Source organism: Glycine soja, chromosome 20, assembly GCF_004193775.1.
Source record: "Glycine soja cultivar W05 chromosome 20, ASM419377v2, whole genome shotgun sequence".
Taxonomy (NCBI): domain Eukaryota; kingdom Viridiplantae; phylum Streptophyta; class Magnoliopsida; order Fabales; family Fabaceae; genus Glycine; species Glycine soja.
In genome coordinates this window covers 45,588,771-45,601,699 of record NC_041021.1, presented here as the reverse complement: position 1 = coordinate 45,601,699, position 12,929 = coordinate 45,588,771, and the positions used below count along the sequence as shown (strand labels likewise).

General features: G+C 31.0%; 1 protein-coding gene across 1 annotated transcript; it reads left to right on the top strand.

The window, feature by feature from the left end:
* The first annotated feature begins 13 nt into the window (after positions 1-13).
* On the top strand, positions 14-1,381 carry LOC114403071 (zinc finger protein WIP6-like). The gene is made up of 2 exons (XM_028365789.1): positions 14-432; positions 941-1,381. Exons 1-2 carry the CDS (start codon positions 49-51, stop codon positions 1,379-1,381), a joined length of 825 nt encoding a protein of 274 aa, XP_028221590.1. The 5' UTR covers positions 14-48.
* The last annotated feature ends 11,548 nt before the right edge of the window (positions 1,382-12,929 follow it).

The window sequence follows — 12,929 nt, the reverse complement described above, 5'->3', positions numbered from 1 at the left end:
AACCAAAACTCAACCCTCTCCCTCACTGCTCTCTCTCACCAAATCACCATGCAGAAAACATACTCTTTCTCCTGCATATCCTCTTGTGGAAGTGATAGTGCCTGCTTAGAAGCTGACGAAGTTAACAATGAAGATTCCATTTCCCTCTCCCTTGGCCCTCCTAGTCAGCACAAATTCAAATCCAGAGCCTCTAACCCAAAACACTCTTCTACTATGCGTGATCATCAGCAAAAACCTAGCTCCGATGACCTGAGTGGTGTAACAGTGGCCCTCCACATTGGTCTTCCCACCCCCACCGCTGCCACCAAACCTTCTTCCCCTCCAATTCACGGTCGATATTGGATCCCTACTCCTCAACAAATCCTCATTGGACCCACCCAGTTTTCTTGCACAGTCTGTAACAAAACCTTCAACCGTTTCAACAACATGCAGGTTAGTCAGTAACAGCTGAAACAAAACTACCTACTTAGCTTTTTTTCTTTCTTTATTTTTTTTTCTGTTGAATACTGAACTACCTAGCTAGTACACATTGGTAAGAGCTAGCATTTATTAGACTCGGATGAATAATTTCAAAATAGTACTTTCGTATCGTTAAAGACTTACCACTTACATATATTTATATATACACAGCAAAAGGTAAACCCTTGCATTCTCTATTGAAAGTGTAATTTAAAATCATTAGCCATTTGAAATCTCAAAGAAGTCTTGCATTTCATGTGTACAATAATAATTATAATCATACCACGCATTGCAAAATATATAATTCTATTTTTAAAATTCACCAAATGCAAAGCAGAAATCTTGTATATATGGTTGCTCCATCCAATTTTAAAATATCTACCAGTACCATAGCATCATTTTGTTGCACTTTATTTTGCTCTCAAGAATGGGCTTACATAATAACTTTATAATGTGACTCACATCACATGATTTTCTGTAGATGCATATGTGGGGACATGGATCCCAGTATAGGAAAGGATCGAATTCATTGAGAGGGTCAAAAGCAGGTTCTCTAATGCTGAGGCTACCCTGCTATTGCTGTGAAGAAGGTTGCAAAAACAACATAAACTATCCAAGGTCAAAGCCACTGAAGGATTTCAGGACCCTCAAAACACACTACAAGAGGAAGCATGGAGAGAAGCCATTCGAGTGCAGGAAGTGTCACAAGCCATTTGCAGTAAGAGGAGATTGGAGAACACACGAGAAGAATTGTGGGAAACTTTGGTTCTGCGTCTGTGGTTCTGATTTCAAGCATAAGAGGTCCCTTAAAGACCATGTTCGTGCATTCGGCAATGGCCATGCTTCACATAACTTGAGTGAAGAAAGAGGGGACGAAGGTGGAGATGATGACAGTGAAGTGGCTGTTTTTACTTTCAAATAATAATAATTCAACGTAGGTGTATGTTAGGCTTTTTCTTTTCGTTGTAACTAGGACTTGGATTGATCCATTAAAAGATTGTACCTTGTCTGTGGTCTGTGGTGGAAGAAAAAGGAGTGCAAGACAAACAGTGAAATGAAAGCTAAGGTTCTTGCATTAAAGGTTGAAGTGGCAGGCAGTCTTATCAACTTAAAAGGACGTTTTCTTTTGATGCTTCTTTTGCTGTGATATTCAGAGAGAGTAACGTAATGGAGGTGGTCAAGACTGAAGAGTAATCAGTGAGTGTGAGTGCAGATGAGATGAGAAAAGGGACATGCAGACAAGAGCAGTCACAGATTCTATTGTTCTTGACTTTGCATTTTATTGCCAAAGACAATATGCATCTCTATATTATAAATAAGGTTTAAATACTTTTGACTCATATATATATATATATAGTTGCACTTACTTTTCAGCTGTAATTTAAAACATGTCAATTTAATTTCTATAGTTATGTTTTTATTTTTTTTTTAATTTGATTCTCGTTATGAAGTCACTGTTAACGCTATTCGTTTGATCATGACGTGACTTTCCACCTTTGAATTTTGTAGACGTAACTTTTCATCGTGCTTGAATTTTAATTTTAAGGGAGGAGCTAAGTGTGTTTGTAACGTTAGGAAAGGGGTTAAGAGAAGAAACTCTAGAAAGTGTGGATATGGCAGGTGATGGTGAATTACGATTGTAGAAGGTTGGGGTCGACCTTGGGGTTGATGCACAATAGAATGAATAATATGTCATCAAGGATGGAGAAGAGGACTTCAGCTAACAGTGATATATCGTGGTTGAACAAACAACGTTAAGGTGATTTTACGTCAAGAACTAAATTAGATATAAAAAAATGTAATTGTAGGGATTAAATGATCATATTTTAAACTATAGATACCAAATGAAAAAATAAGTGTAATTATAGGATCAAAAGAATATATTTAAACCTATAAATAATTAGAACAATGGACATCCTTTAATTACAAAGTTTTCATATTGACTTATAACATTATATTATTTATCATATTTATATTTTTCTATTATTTTTTATATCACTGGATATCAAATAATATAGTGTCCGCCATCTTTTTTTATAACTTAAAATAGTTAAGTCGAAAAATGAAAATTTTATTCTACACACAATAAGTGAATGAATTGTCGAATATAGGCCTCTAACTTTAGATTCAATCACATTCAAATAATAGGAGTGGTCTCTCTTGATTACTCTATGATAAAATTCAAAATAGAGAGATGCAAAGAAGGAAAAAGAAAAACTGAATATTACTTAAATTAATAACTAATTTGTAAAAAGGTTGAAGAATATAATATATCAATATCAAAGGAAATGAGAATAAAGTCTAAAAAATTGAAATATAGGTAAACATGCTGGAAAATACATTGATCAAAATAAAAATTTAGAAACAAATCAAAATGTAGGTACACTTATGGTGTATCTTTTAAAAACCTTTGATCAACATTGATTTTTTCAATCTTCTTCCAACCGTTCAAAGCAAACATCAAAGCTTAACCATCAAGGAAAATCAACAACAAGGTCATTTGGCAGATGTTCAAATCATCAATCCATGAAACTATTAAAGTTTAACCACCAAGTAGAAATTATACCTCAAAGTTTAACCACTTAACAGAAACAATAAGGCTTAACTATCAAGAACAAAAGTAAAACAACAATTCAATGTTTAACCATCAATGAAAAAAGTTCAAACAATACTTAATCATCGTGAACAAAATATTACATCAACATAAAACATCAACAAATAGAAGAATACAAAATCTATCTTCAATTAAGACTTTTCAAAAATATTTGTGAATCAACAATAACTAAAGCTTAATCATTTATAATAAGCAAATTAAAATTGTTCTAGTTCCTCTTCTCCTTTCCCTAATATCCTTTATCTTCACAAAACCTGTGCGGCACTAACGAAATTGAGATATGCAGACGCAGTCTCTAAGAGTATGGAAGGAAGTTTAGAGCATACAATGCTTCGCCTAGCAGATCCAGGAGAAGAAGAAAGGGAGAGCGCACAATCGATGTTGCCGCAGCACAGCGCGGTTGGAATGACGTCATGTCTGAGCGTGACTTCCAGAAGTTGTCGAGCGCTTTCTCAGGGCACATAGTTAATTGAGAAATTGCGGGACCAAGCTTTGATAAAAACACAGAGCAAAGATAGAGAGAAAAAAATAACGAAGCAGCGGAAAAATTATGGATGGAAGGTGGTATTGATCTGATTTCATGATAAAAATAAAATTTAAGGTAGAAAGATAAAAACAAGAGAACAGACAAACTAAATATTATTTGAATAATGTTTAAAATAAACAAATCAGTTTTTATATAAATACATTAAATTTTATATAATTAAACTTATAACTATCTTGTAACTAATTAAAATAATAATTAATTTATAATTAACTAAATTAATATATATCTTTAATACCGTAGGTTACAAAAAAAGTATCCTGTTGTTTACTTGTTTCTAAATGACTCCTTAATATATATGTTTGACGTAATATATATATAGTGCATATGTCTATATATGATTAGCCTATACGTAAAAAATGTGTGGCGAAAAAGGACAGAATGGGTGATGAATGGGAGGTTGGATGAAGTGGTAATGTGTGTGTGAGTTACGATGGAGCACTGATACGTGCTGCTGTTTTTGGGGTTTCACCCAAAGGCCTTTCTTTTGCCTTTTCAGATCAACTACAATCTGATACTATGAAACATTTTCAGACGCTCTGCTTTTACAATTATTGCCTCACTGTTTTACCCCCCCTCCCCACACACACACACTGTATTAACTACTACAATTATATTTATAAAAATAAAATATTCAATTACAAAAGAGATAAAAAGAGAGAGAGTTGTATTTCTTTTTTTATCAAGAAAAAAAAATTCGAATAAAATGATTGATGTAATGAAAGAGAAAAAAATAATCTTATAAAAATCTCATATAAATAATATAACTCATAAATTATTAGATCAACTCTAATATTTTAAAACACCTATTTTTTAATCGTATCTTTACATTTTATAATTTTTTTAATATTATTTTTCATTTTATGAACAAACTTTCACACATACAGTCAGTTTGGTTGGGATATATACTAATCTCTTTTTTTCTTGAAACTAATTTCATCTCTAATAATCGTGTTCTTATATCTTCCCTCCTTGATTAATTAAAAAGTTGTTTTTATTATCTTTTAGAAAGAAAATCTTTCATTATAAGAAACGATTAAATATGATTTTAATCCTTCAAATATTAAAATATATTAGTTTTAGTCTTCCAAAAATAATATTATTGTATTTGATTCTTGAAATTTTCAAAAAAATTATTTTAAAAGTTTACAAAAATAATTGTTTCAACATTAACATTTTTATTTTCATCCTTAACATTCCTTAAGATTCAGTGTGTCCAGCAAGAATAGAAAAAACTATATTACAACTCTCTTATTCCAAAACAAAGACATACAATTAAACTCATATATATTACTTTTAATTTGCTGTTGGTAGAACCAAAATTTAAAAATAATCATAAACACGTGCATTAACGGTAATTGAGTTTTAGTGACATTGTCTGCAACAAGTGAATAGCTTCTATTTAACAGATAATTCTGAAATTTTCAAGTAGCAAATACAATGAAATTGTTTTTGAAGGATCAAAACTAATATGGCCATACACTTACATAATGCATGACCATTCTCAGCATTTTTCTTTGCTCGAGGCTGTCTTGTGTGCCTTTTGCGTTGAAGCCTTTTCCCCTTTTTCTTTTTCTTCCCCTCTGGCCTCTTTCTTCTTTTATGTTACATGAAAAAGTAGATTGAAAACGAACCATATATAAAAAAGATTGGAAAACCTATATAAGATCATTAAATAAGTAATTGTATATGCACCATGCAGGCTTGCATCTTGAAATTGAAAGTGCGCGCCTTTTTTCATGCTTTTATTTAATTTTCATTAATTAATAATGAAAAACAATAATGTTATTTATATGTCATTTTATTTTATATCCTTAAAGAAGGACCAAAGTTTTAAGTGTAACAAAGTCTTAAATAAAAAATTAATCTCAGTCAGTTCAACAGATCAAACCTTGTTTATTGGAAAAATAAAAATCCTAATTCAGTGGTTACCAAAATATGTCATTTTATTTTACATTTTTATCTCATTTTTATATAATGAAATAAAAATCACACATTTTATTACACTCTTTTTTTCGCGTTAAAATTGATAATAATAAAAAAAATTGAACTATATAATATAACTTACTAGTAAATTAGAAGGTTCATTAATTAGATAACACTTGGAGACTTGGGGTCTTGCGGGGATATCCTTGGAAACCATAAGTTATTTAAAGGTGTTAAGATAAACTCCTGTATTCATTCAAAAAAAGATAAACTCATGTATATTGTTTGAAAAGGAGATATGATTCTAATTAACACATCATTTCTATTAAAAAAATTATTTCTCACCCTTAAAAAGAATGAGATAGTGTACCAAAAACAAAAGAATGTGATATGATAAAGAATATGATGAAAAAAAAAGAAAAAATAAATGGAAGAGAAAGAAACATGAAAAAATATATATTATTTTTATCATAACTCTCGATAGATATTAATTTTCAAATAGAAAAAAGGAAAAATATATAAAAAAGCTATTACCCATTAAAATTGTCCATATGAGGGTTTAGCCCGCCGTTTAGGTAATTTATATGCGATGATAGATTCATGTACCTAAAAAATTAAAAATTAAAAACAGTTTTAATTTTATTTTTTGAAATAAAGCTTGGTAAAATTCCATCCCATCTGGTTGCACAGAATATTAGTTTTGGACTGGGCAATCTCAGAGTTTACATAACTCATTGACGTTTGTTTTTCGCAAACATTTTTTTTACTTATAGAACTAATATTTTTCAGAATTTAATTTCCGAAATGTATTTAATTAAAAACCAAAAACATCTATGATCTATCTTGAAAAGGAATGTGGCGAGGAAAAAAAAAAGTTCACATAGAATTACCAAAATAATCAACATAAATTATATTGTCTTTAAAGTATATGGTTATGAGTTTTATCCCTTATTCATGTGTATGAAAAAAAAACAGATTAATCGCTTAAATGGATTTCTAATACTTCAAAGAATTAGTATTTAAAGAATTAGTCTTTATTTTCGACTGATATATACTTTGATTTCATTTAAAAGATAATTAATTACCAAAATAAAATAAGATGGGGAATTTACTGAAAGGCCGAAAAGCCCAAAGTCCATTGATGCACTTATTTTCCGGTTGGGCATGCCCAAACGCTGCTGGCACTCATGACCCAAATGGAAGGGGGGAAAATGCCTTGTTGACTTTTTTTTTTTAATCATATGTTTTCTTTTGTGCGGGGGGTTGGATGCTTTGATTTATATAATATAATAAAATTTTTATTTTTGGATTAAGTAAAAATTATCATACTTTTTTAAGAACTTGACTTTAGTTTTGTATGATATTTTTATATTTTTTAAAAACGATAAATAATTATTTACTTTCAATTTTCACAATATTTTTTTCTTAAATTTCAAGTTTCTTCCCGAAATATTTAATTTCAATTTTCTTCCATTTAATTTACTAAAATAATTCTACTTTATCCTTGAGCATTTATACTTTTAAAATAACTTTTTATGTTTAAAACTTGTCCTTTTTCTATAAATTTGAGCTATTAATATTTGTATTTATTTATTTAAATAATAATGTAATTATTCTCTTATAAATGCATGTAAAAAAATATTTAGCTAAAAATTACTAAAATGTTATGTTGTCTGACAATATATTTTAAATCATTAACAGAACATATCAAAACTTAAAAATAAATCTGCTAGGTGTGTGAAAAAAAAATGAACTAGATCCTAACCAAACGAAAACCCAACCGGGTTTTAGTGTTTTATCCAACTAGTTTGAAAAAAGGTTATCCTGTCTTAAAATTAATCAAATTATTTTTACAAAATCAATTTAGAATTTGGAATTTTTGCCTGTTGGATTTTGAACCAGTTTTAAAAATCAGCCTGATTTTTAAAAAATAAAAAAGTGTGGTTGACAATCAATTTTTAAAATTTCTGAAACCGGTTTTAGTTTTTAAAAAACCAGTCCAGTTTTTTTTTAAAAAGCCTTGTTTTGAACCGATTTTAAAATAACCAATTTGGGTAAGGATCGGTTTTAAAAAACAAGTCCAATCCGTTTCAAAAAGTATCCCTTTCAGAACCGATTTCAAAAGTTCGTTTCGGAACCGGTTTTTAAAAATGGGTCCCCGGTTTCGAACCGATTTTCAAATGCAGTCCAATTTTGAAACCGATTCAAAAAATCAGTCCCGTTTAGAACAGGTTTCACAAAAGTAGTAGGATCCAGAAACCGGTCCAAAAAAGTTCGGTTCAAAACTGATCTTGAATACCATTTTGGTTTTGAATCGGTTTAAAAGACCAGTCCGATTTTGAATCTAGTTCTTGAAAATAGTCTGATTTTGAACCGGTTTTTGAGAAACGATGTGGTTAGAAATGGTTTTAGAAAATCAGTTCGATCCAGAAATCGGTTCTAAAAAAGTTCGGCTAAGAACCGGTTTTACAAAAGTAGTACAGACCAAAAACTGGTTCACAACCGGTTTTGAATATGAACCGGTTTTGAATATGAACCGGTTTTGAATAACAGTTTGGTTATGAACCGATTTTGAATACCAGTTTGGTTATGAACCAGTTTTAAAACCAGTCCGGTTTAGAATCGGTTTTAAAACCAGTTTGGTTCAAAACCGGTTTAAAAATGAGATCGATTTCAAATTGATTTTAAAAAATGAATCTGGTTTCGAATCGATTTTCAAATGGAGTCCGAATTTGAATCTGGTTATTGAAAATAGTCCGATTTTGCAACCAGTCGGATACATAACCGGTTTTAAAAAGTACGATTGTGAATCGGTTTTTGAGAAACAAGGTGGTTAGAACCGGTTTTAGAAAGAGCGGTTCAATCCAGAAACCGATTCTAAAAAAGATCAATTCAGAACCGGTTTTAAAAACGAGTCCGGTTTCAAATCGATTTTCAAATGCAGTCCGTTTTTGAATCAGGTTCTCAAAAACAGTGCGGTTAGAACCGGTTTTAGAAAAAGCATTACGGTCTAGAAATCGATTCTAAAAAAGTTTGGTTCAAAACCGGTTTTACAAAAGCAATACGGTCCAGAAACCAATCTAGAAAACCAAACTGGTTGTGAATCGATTTTGAAAAACTAGTCCGGTTCGGATCCAGTTTTAAAAAGTTCGGTTATGAACCGGTTTTAAAACCAGTACGGTTCTCAACCAATTTAAAAAGCACCGATTTTAAAATATCAGTGGTTCGGAACCAATTTGAAAGTACTTCAACTATTTTGATATAAAACAACCGACTAAAACGGTTAGGAATACTAGGTTTTTTACTAAATCGGTTTTTGTACACCCCGGAAATCTGGCGTCTGTTAGATCTTTGTATATCTAATGGAGACATGATTGATCTAAAATATAACTCTTATCTATATTTTGTTTTATAATTATACAATAAAAAAGAATTGTATAATATCTGATAATTCCCTATTACGGTTAGGGTTACTTACTTGAACATCTCTGGAGAGAGGTGCAAGTCGAATCCAAAATCTAAAATATCTACGATTTCGTTGGCGACCTTCTTCTTGTTGGCATCGGACACCATCTTTGATCTCAAACAGTAGATCGAAAAAGAGAGAAGAAAAAAAAATCTAGAAAATGATCCCAGGGTTTCGCACTGCACGAACCCAAGCGAGTGCTTAGTGTTCGAGGTTGGAGTAGAGAGTGAGGCAAGTTTGGGATATTTACATAGAGAGGGTGATTGCGTGTTGGAGTTGGACTCAAAAAAATAAGGTCAAATTGTAAAATTTGTTTTTGCACAATGATGTTGTGCGTCTCTTTGATTTTATGCAACGTGATAAATTTTATTGGAACAATTTTAGTGAAATGCTTTATAGGGTAACATATTAGAATTAACTTTTATGTTTGAAAAACTATAACTAAAATGCTGTTACCTTAAAAACTAATTTTATCTAAAATATAAACAAAAATCTAATAGCATCTCCCAAACATCAATAAGTTGACAGATTTTTTCTTATTCCAGTTCACTCAGTAGCTTTTATGGCATACTTTTCCCTCATGTTACGAATCATTGACAACTATGTTTCATGGGGTCTAATTAGAATTCAAATACGTTTGTAGGAAATTTCAAAAATAATTCTACATTAAATTCATGAATGTAAAAATAAATAATGACGTTTATTTTTAAGGAAATAGATAGAAATATGGACCAAAACAAAACACAAAACTTTAGCTCCAAATACATGCGCGTTCAAACGCGACAAATATTATAAACCAAATAGGGCTAGACCTAATACAGTCCCTAATCATATGCATAGAATGAAGAATCCAAATTCAACTTCCCTCTAATTGAAGTTTCGAACAATAATTGACGCATTTAAAGAATATATGGACAGACTACATATTTTTATATTAATTTTTTTAATCACATTTACAATTTAATTTCAGTATTTTTTTACCAAAAAAAAAGTTAATATTTTTAGCCAAAATATTATAATATTTTTTTAGTAATAACTCAGTATTAATTTTAAAATTATATTTGTTGCACTGAGTCATAAGAATAATTATTTGAAAAAAATATGAAATGTAATGATATTTATAGAAAGGAGTGAGTAAATTAAATAAACCCTTTATTGTCAAACTTGAATTTATTATTTTAGGTCTGCTATTTTAAGATCTACAAACACGAAGTTTGATTGTTTACATAGTCAATATAGAATTATCTTTTTCTTTTCTGTCAAAAACTTTAACCAATATTAATAATAACAGTTCATCAAAATAAACATAGTTAGATTCTGGGTTTAGTATGCGAACCGGACCATCCTAGTCTTTGTATTGCCATATTTCTGTGTATATTTAGTAGGTTCACACAGGCATCACAATTTTATGGGCAGATTTCTGGACCAACTCACTTTTTTTTGAAAAAAAAAAAACAAAACTTGATTTATGGTTTGACCAACTAAATAGTTTATAGGCTAACATAAAATGATTTTTGATTTCAAAATTTAGTATTATTAAAAAATCTATTTAATATAAAAATATTTAATGTATAAACTAAAAAAATATTACTTTATAAAAATATTAAATAGAAAATTAAATATGTTTAAAGTAATAAAAATATGTACAAAAAAAATCAATATATTAGAAGATTTAAAATATATAAAGAGACTTAGAAAACGCATGTTCTTTTGTTTTTCTTTCAAAACCGATCGAAAGCGATGCAAAAAGTTTGAAAAGGCAAACAAATGCATTTGCCTCCTGTTTGTGGCCAACAGCAAAAGCAAAAGTTATTTTTGCTTTTAAACCAAAAATGCAGGGGTAAAAATCTTTTTTTTTTTATTATTATCAAGAGCAATGATATAAAACTTAAAAAGTCATCAAGGTGGGTTAATATTGGACCTACTACATTGTATCTTCAATTGACACAATAGAATAGGTCTAATATTAACACGTCTAATGCTTTTAGAGGAACTCAATACAAGGTAATTAAGACTACAATAAACCACTTTAATAGTGTTCAATTATGGACCATAAATGTTGATTCTTGATCTCACGTTCACAATGTTATGGTGCACCCCTCTACATACTATATCATTATCTTTCTTCTTTTCCCCAGTAACCTCCACCATTGACAATCATTTGTCGTCACTAGAGATAATTTTCGACAGCAGCATTTCAGTTTAACTTTTCTCTCTTTTTTTCATGCCGTGGAGAACGAGAAACTCATGTGTAGGAGTGCAACCTCTTCTCCATCACCTACTATAGAACGCCATTGTCGTGCGCCATGCCTCCTAACGCATCATCTCCATTAAACAAAAAGTGGATATTAGAGGTAACGAATACCACCATCACCATCATCCATGCTACCAATTGAAGGTCGAAGCTAAACTCTTCAACATCTGCATAGGTGTTAAGAATAGTCCTACATCGGGTAATTCATGAACATGATAAGTGCTTATATAACTGGGTAGATCACCCCCTTATGAACCGGTTTTTAAGGGGACCTTTCGGATGTCTTGGCTGCACTATAAAATTTAATATGGTATCAGAACCATCTTCTACTTCTGTCCAGTGGGTGCCGCCAGCCCTCGCTTTGTGGTGACGAGCCCTGGCTCGAGGGGGCGTGTTAGCTGGGTAGACCACCCCCTTATGAACCGGATTTTAAGGGGACCTTTCGGATGCCTTGACTGCACTATAAAATTTAATAATAGGAATCATCAAGCTCATCCTCCTCGCTCCTTGTTTCCTTCGCTAACCACAAAGTTGAAGTTTTTTGATTCATTATTTTCCTAAAAAATAATTAAGTTAGCAATTTATTGTTGAAAATGCAAGTTTAATTAGAAAAAGTAGGAAGCAATGAACCGAAATGTAGCCACCCACAGCATGTGTCATCCCTTTTAATGGAATTTCAGAACAAATAGAAAATTCACTCAAGTTTTTTTTTTTCATTTTTATAATGTAAATTTGTTTGTTTTACTCAAAAAATTCATGGTTGGTTCCTCTTATGAAGCAACAAAATTTGTTTTTGCTAGGAACGTGGTAGCATTGACAGATACGTGTGTGCAACATATGTATTTTTCCTCTCTTTGGATCTCCTTTGCATGCATTGGGGTTTGCTGGTGCTGCTGAAAATCATTTCTGGCGGTGGTAAATAGTTGCTAACCGCGAAGGTAACTGGAGAGAGAAAAAAAAAGTAATGATAAGATGTACAAGATACATCATAATATTGTAAACATGAGATCAATCTAAGTTCATTATTTATGGTTGATAATGAATCACCTATTAAGGTGGTGCACGATAATCTTTGTTTCAATACAACATATTGAATAAAAATGAATTCAGAAGTGACTTAATTTGTGCAAAGGAGTATCTTGTTATCTTTTTTGATTTGATGGTTTACGGATATTTTGTTATCACATGAACCATTTCATAAATAATGATACAGTCGTCAATGCATCTGTTTCATGTTGTAATTAACCTTGCATTTTCAATTAATTGAAAGCTTTACCGGTAAAAGATAATCACAATAACGGATCCAGCTGACCAGGTTTTCAAACGAAAACAAGAGAGAGAAAAAAATCAGCAAGGTTTGATGCAAACGTAAGCGTTTGTTTAATTGGCTTTTAACACACGAAAATGAAAGAAATTAACATCTATTAGAAGATGGCCGAGTGTAAGATGCGCTTGACCTTGTGCACCCATCATTTCTAGTCCCAAGACTATGAAAACAAGGACGGATATGAGTATGACAATTCGTTTTGAAAATTCCAAATCGTGTCATTAATTATGCATGGCAGGTAAATTGGAATTTATGAGAGACTACTTGCCATTTCATTTACAGAAATTCTTAATGAATGAGTAAGCGCAACAACACTGAATTGTTTTACTACGGTGAAAA

What these genes read in the sequence shown, in the direction of transcription:
- LOC114403071 (XM_028365789.1), top strand. Translation starts at nt 49, where the DNA reads ATGCAGAAAACATACTCTTTCTCCTGCATATCCTCTTGTGGAAGTGAT. An exon ending in ACCGTTTCAACAACATGCAG is followed by an intron (nt 433 to 940) that starts GTTAGTCAGTAA and finishes GATTTTCTGTAG; the next exon opens with ATGCATATGTGGGGACATGG.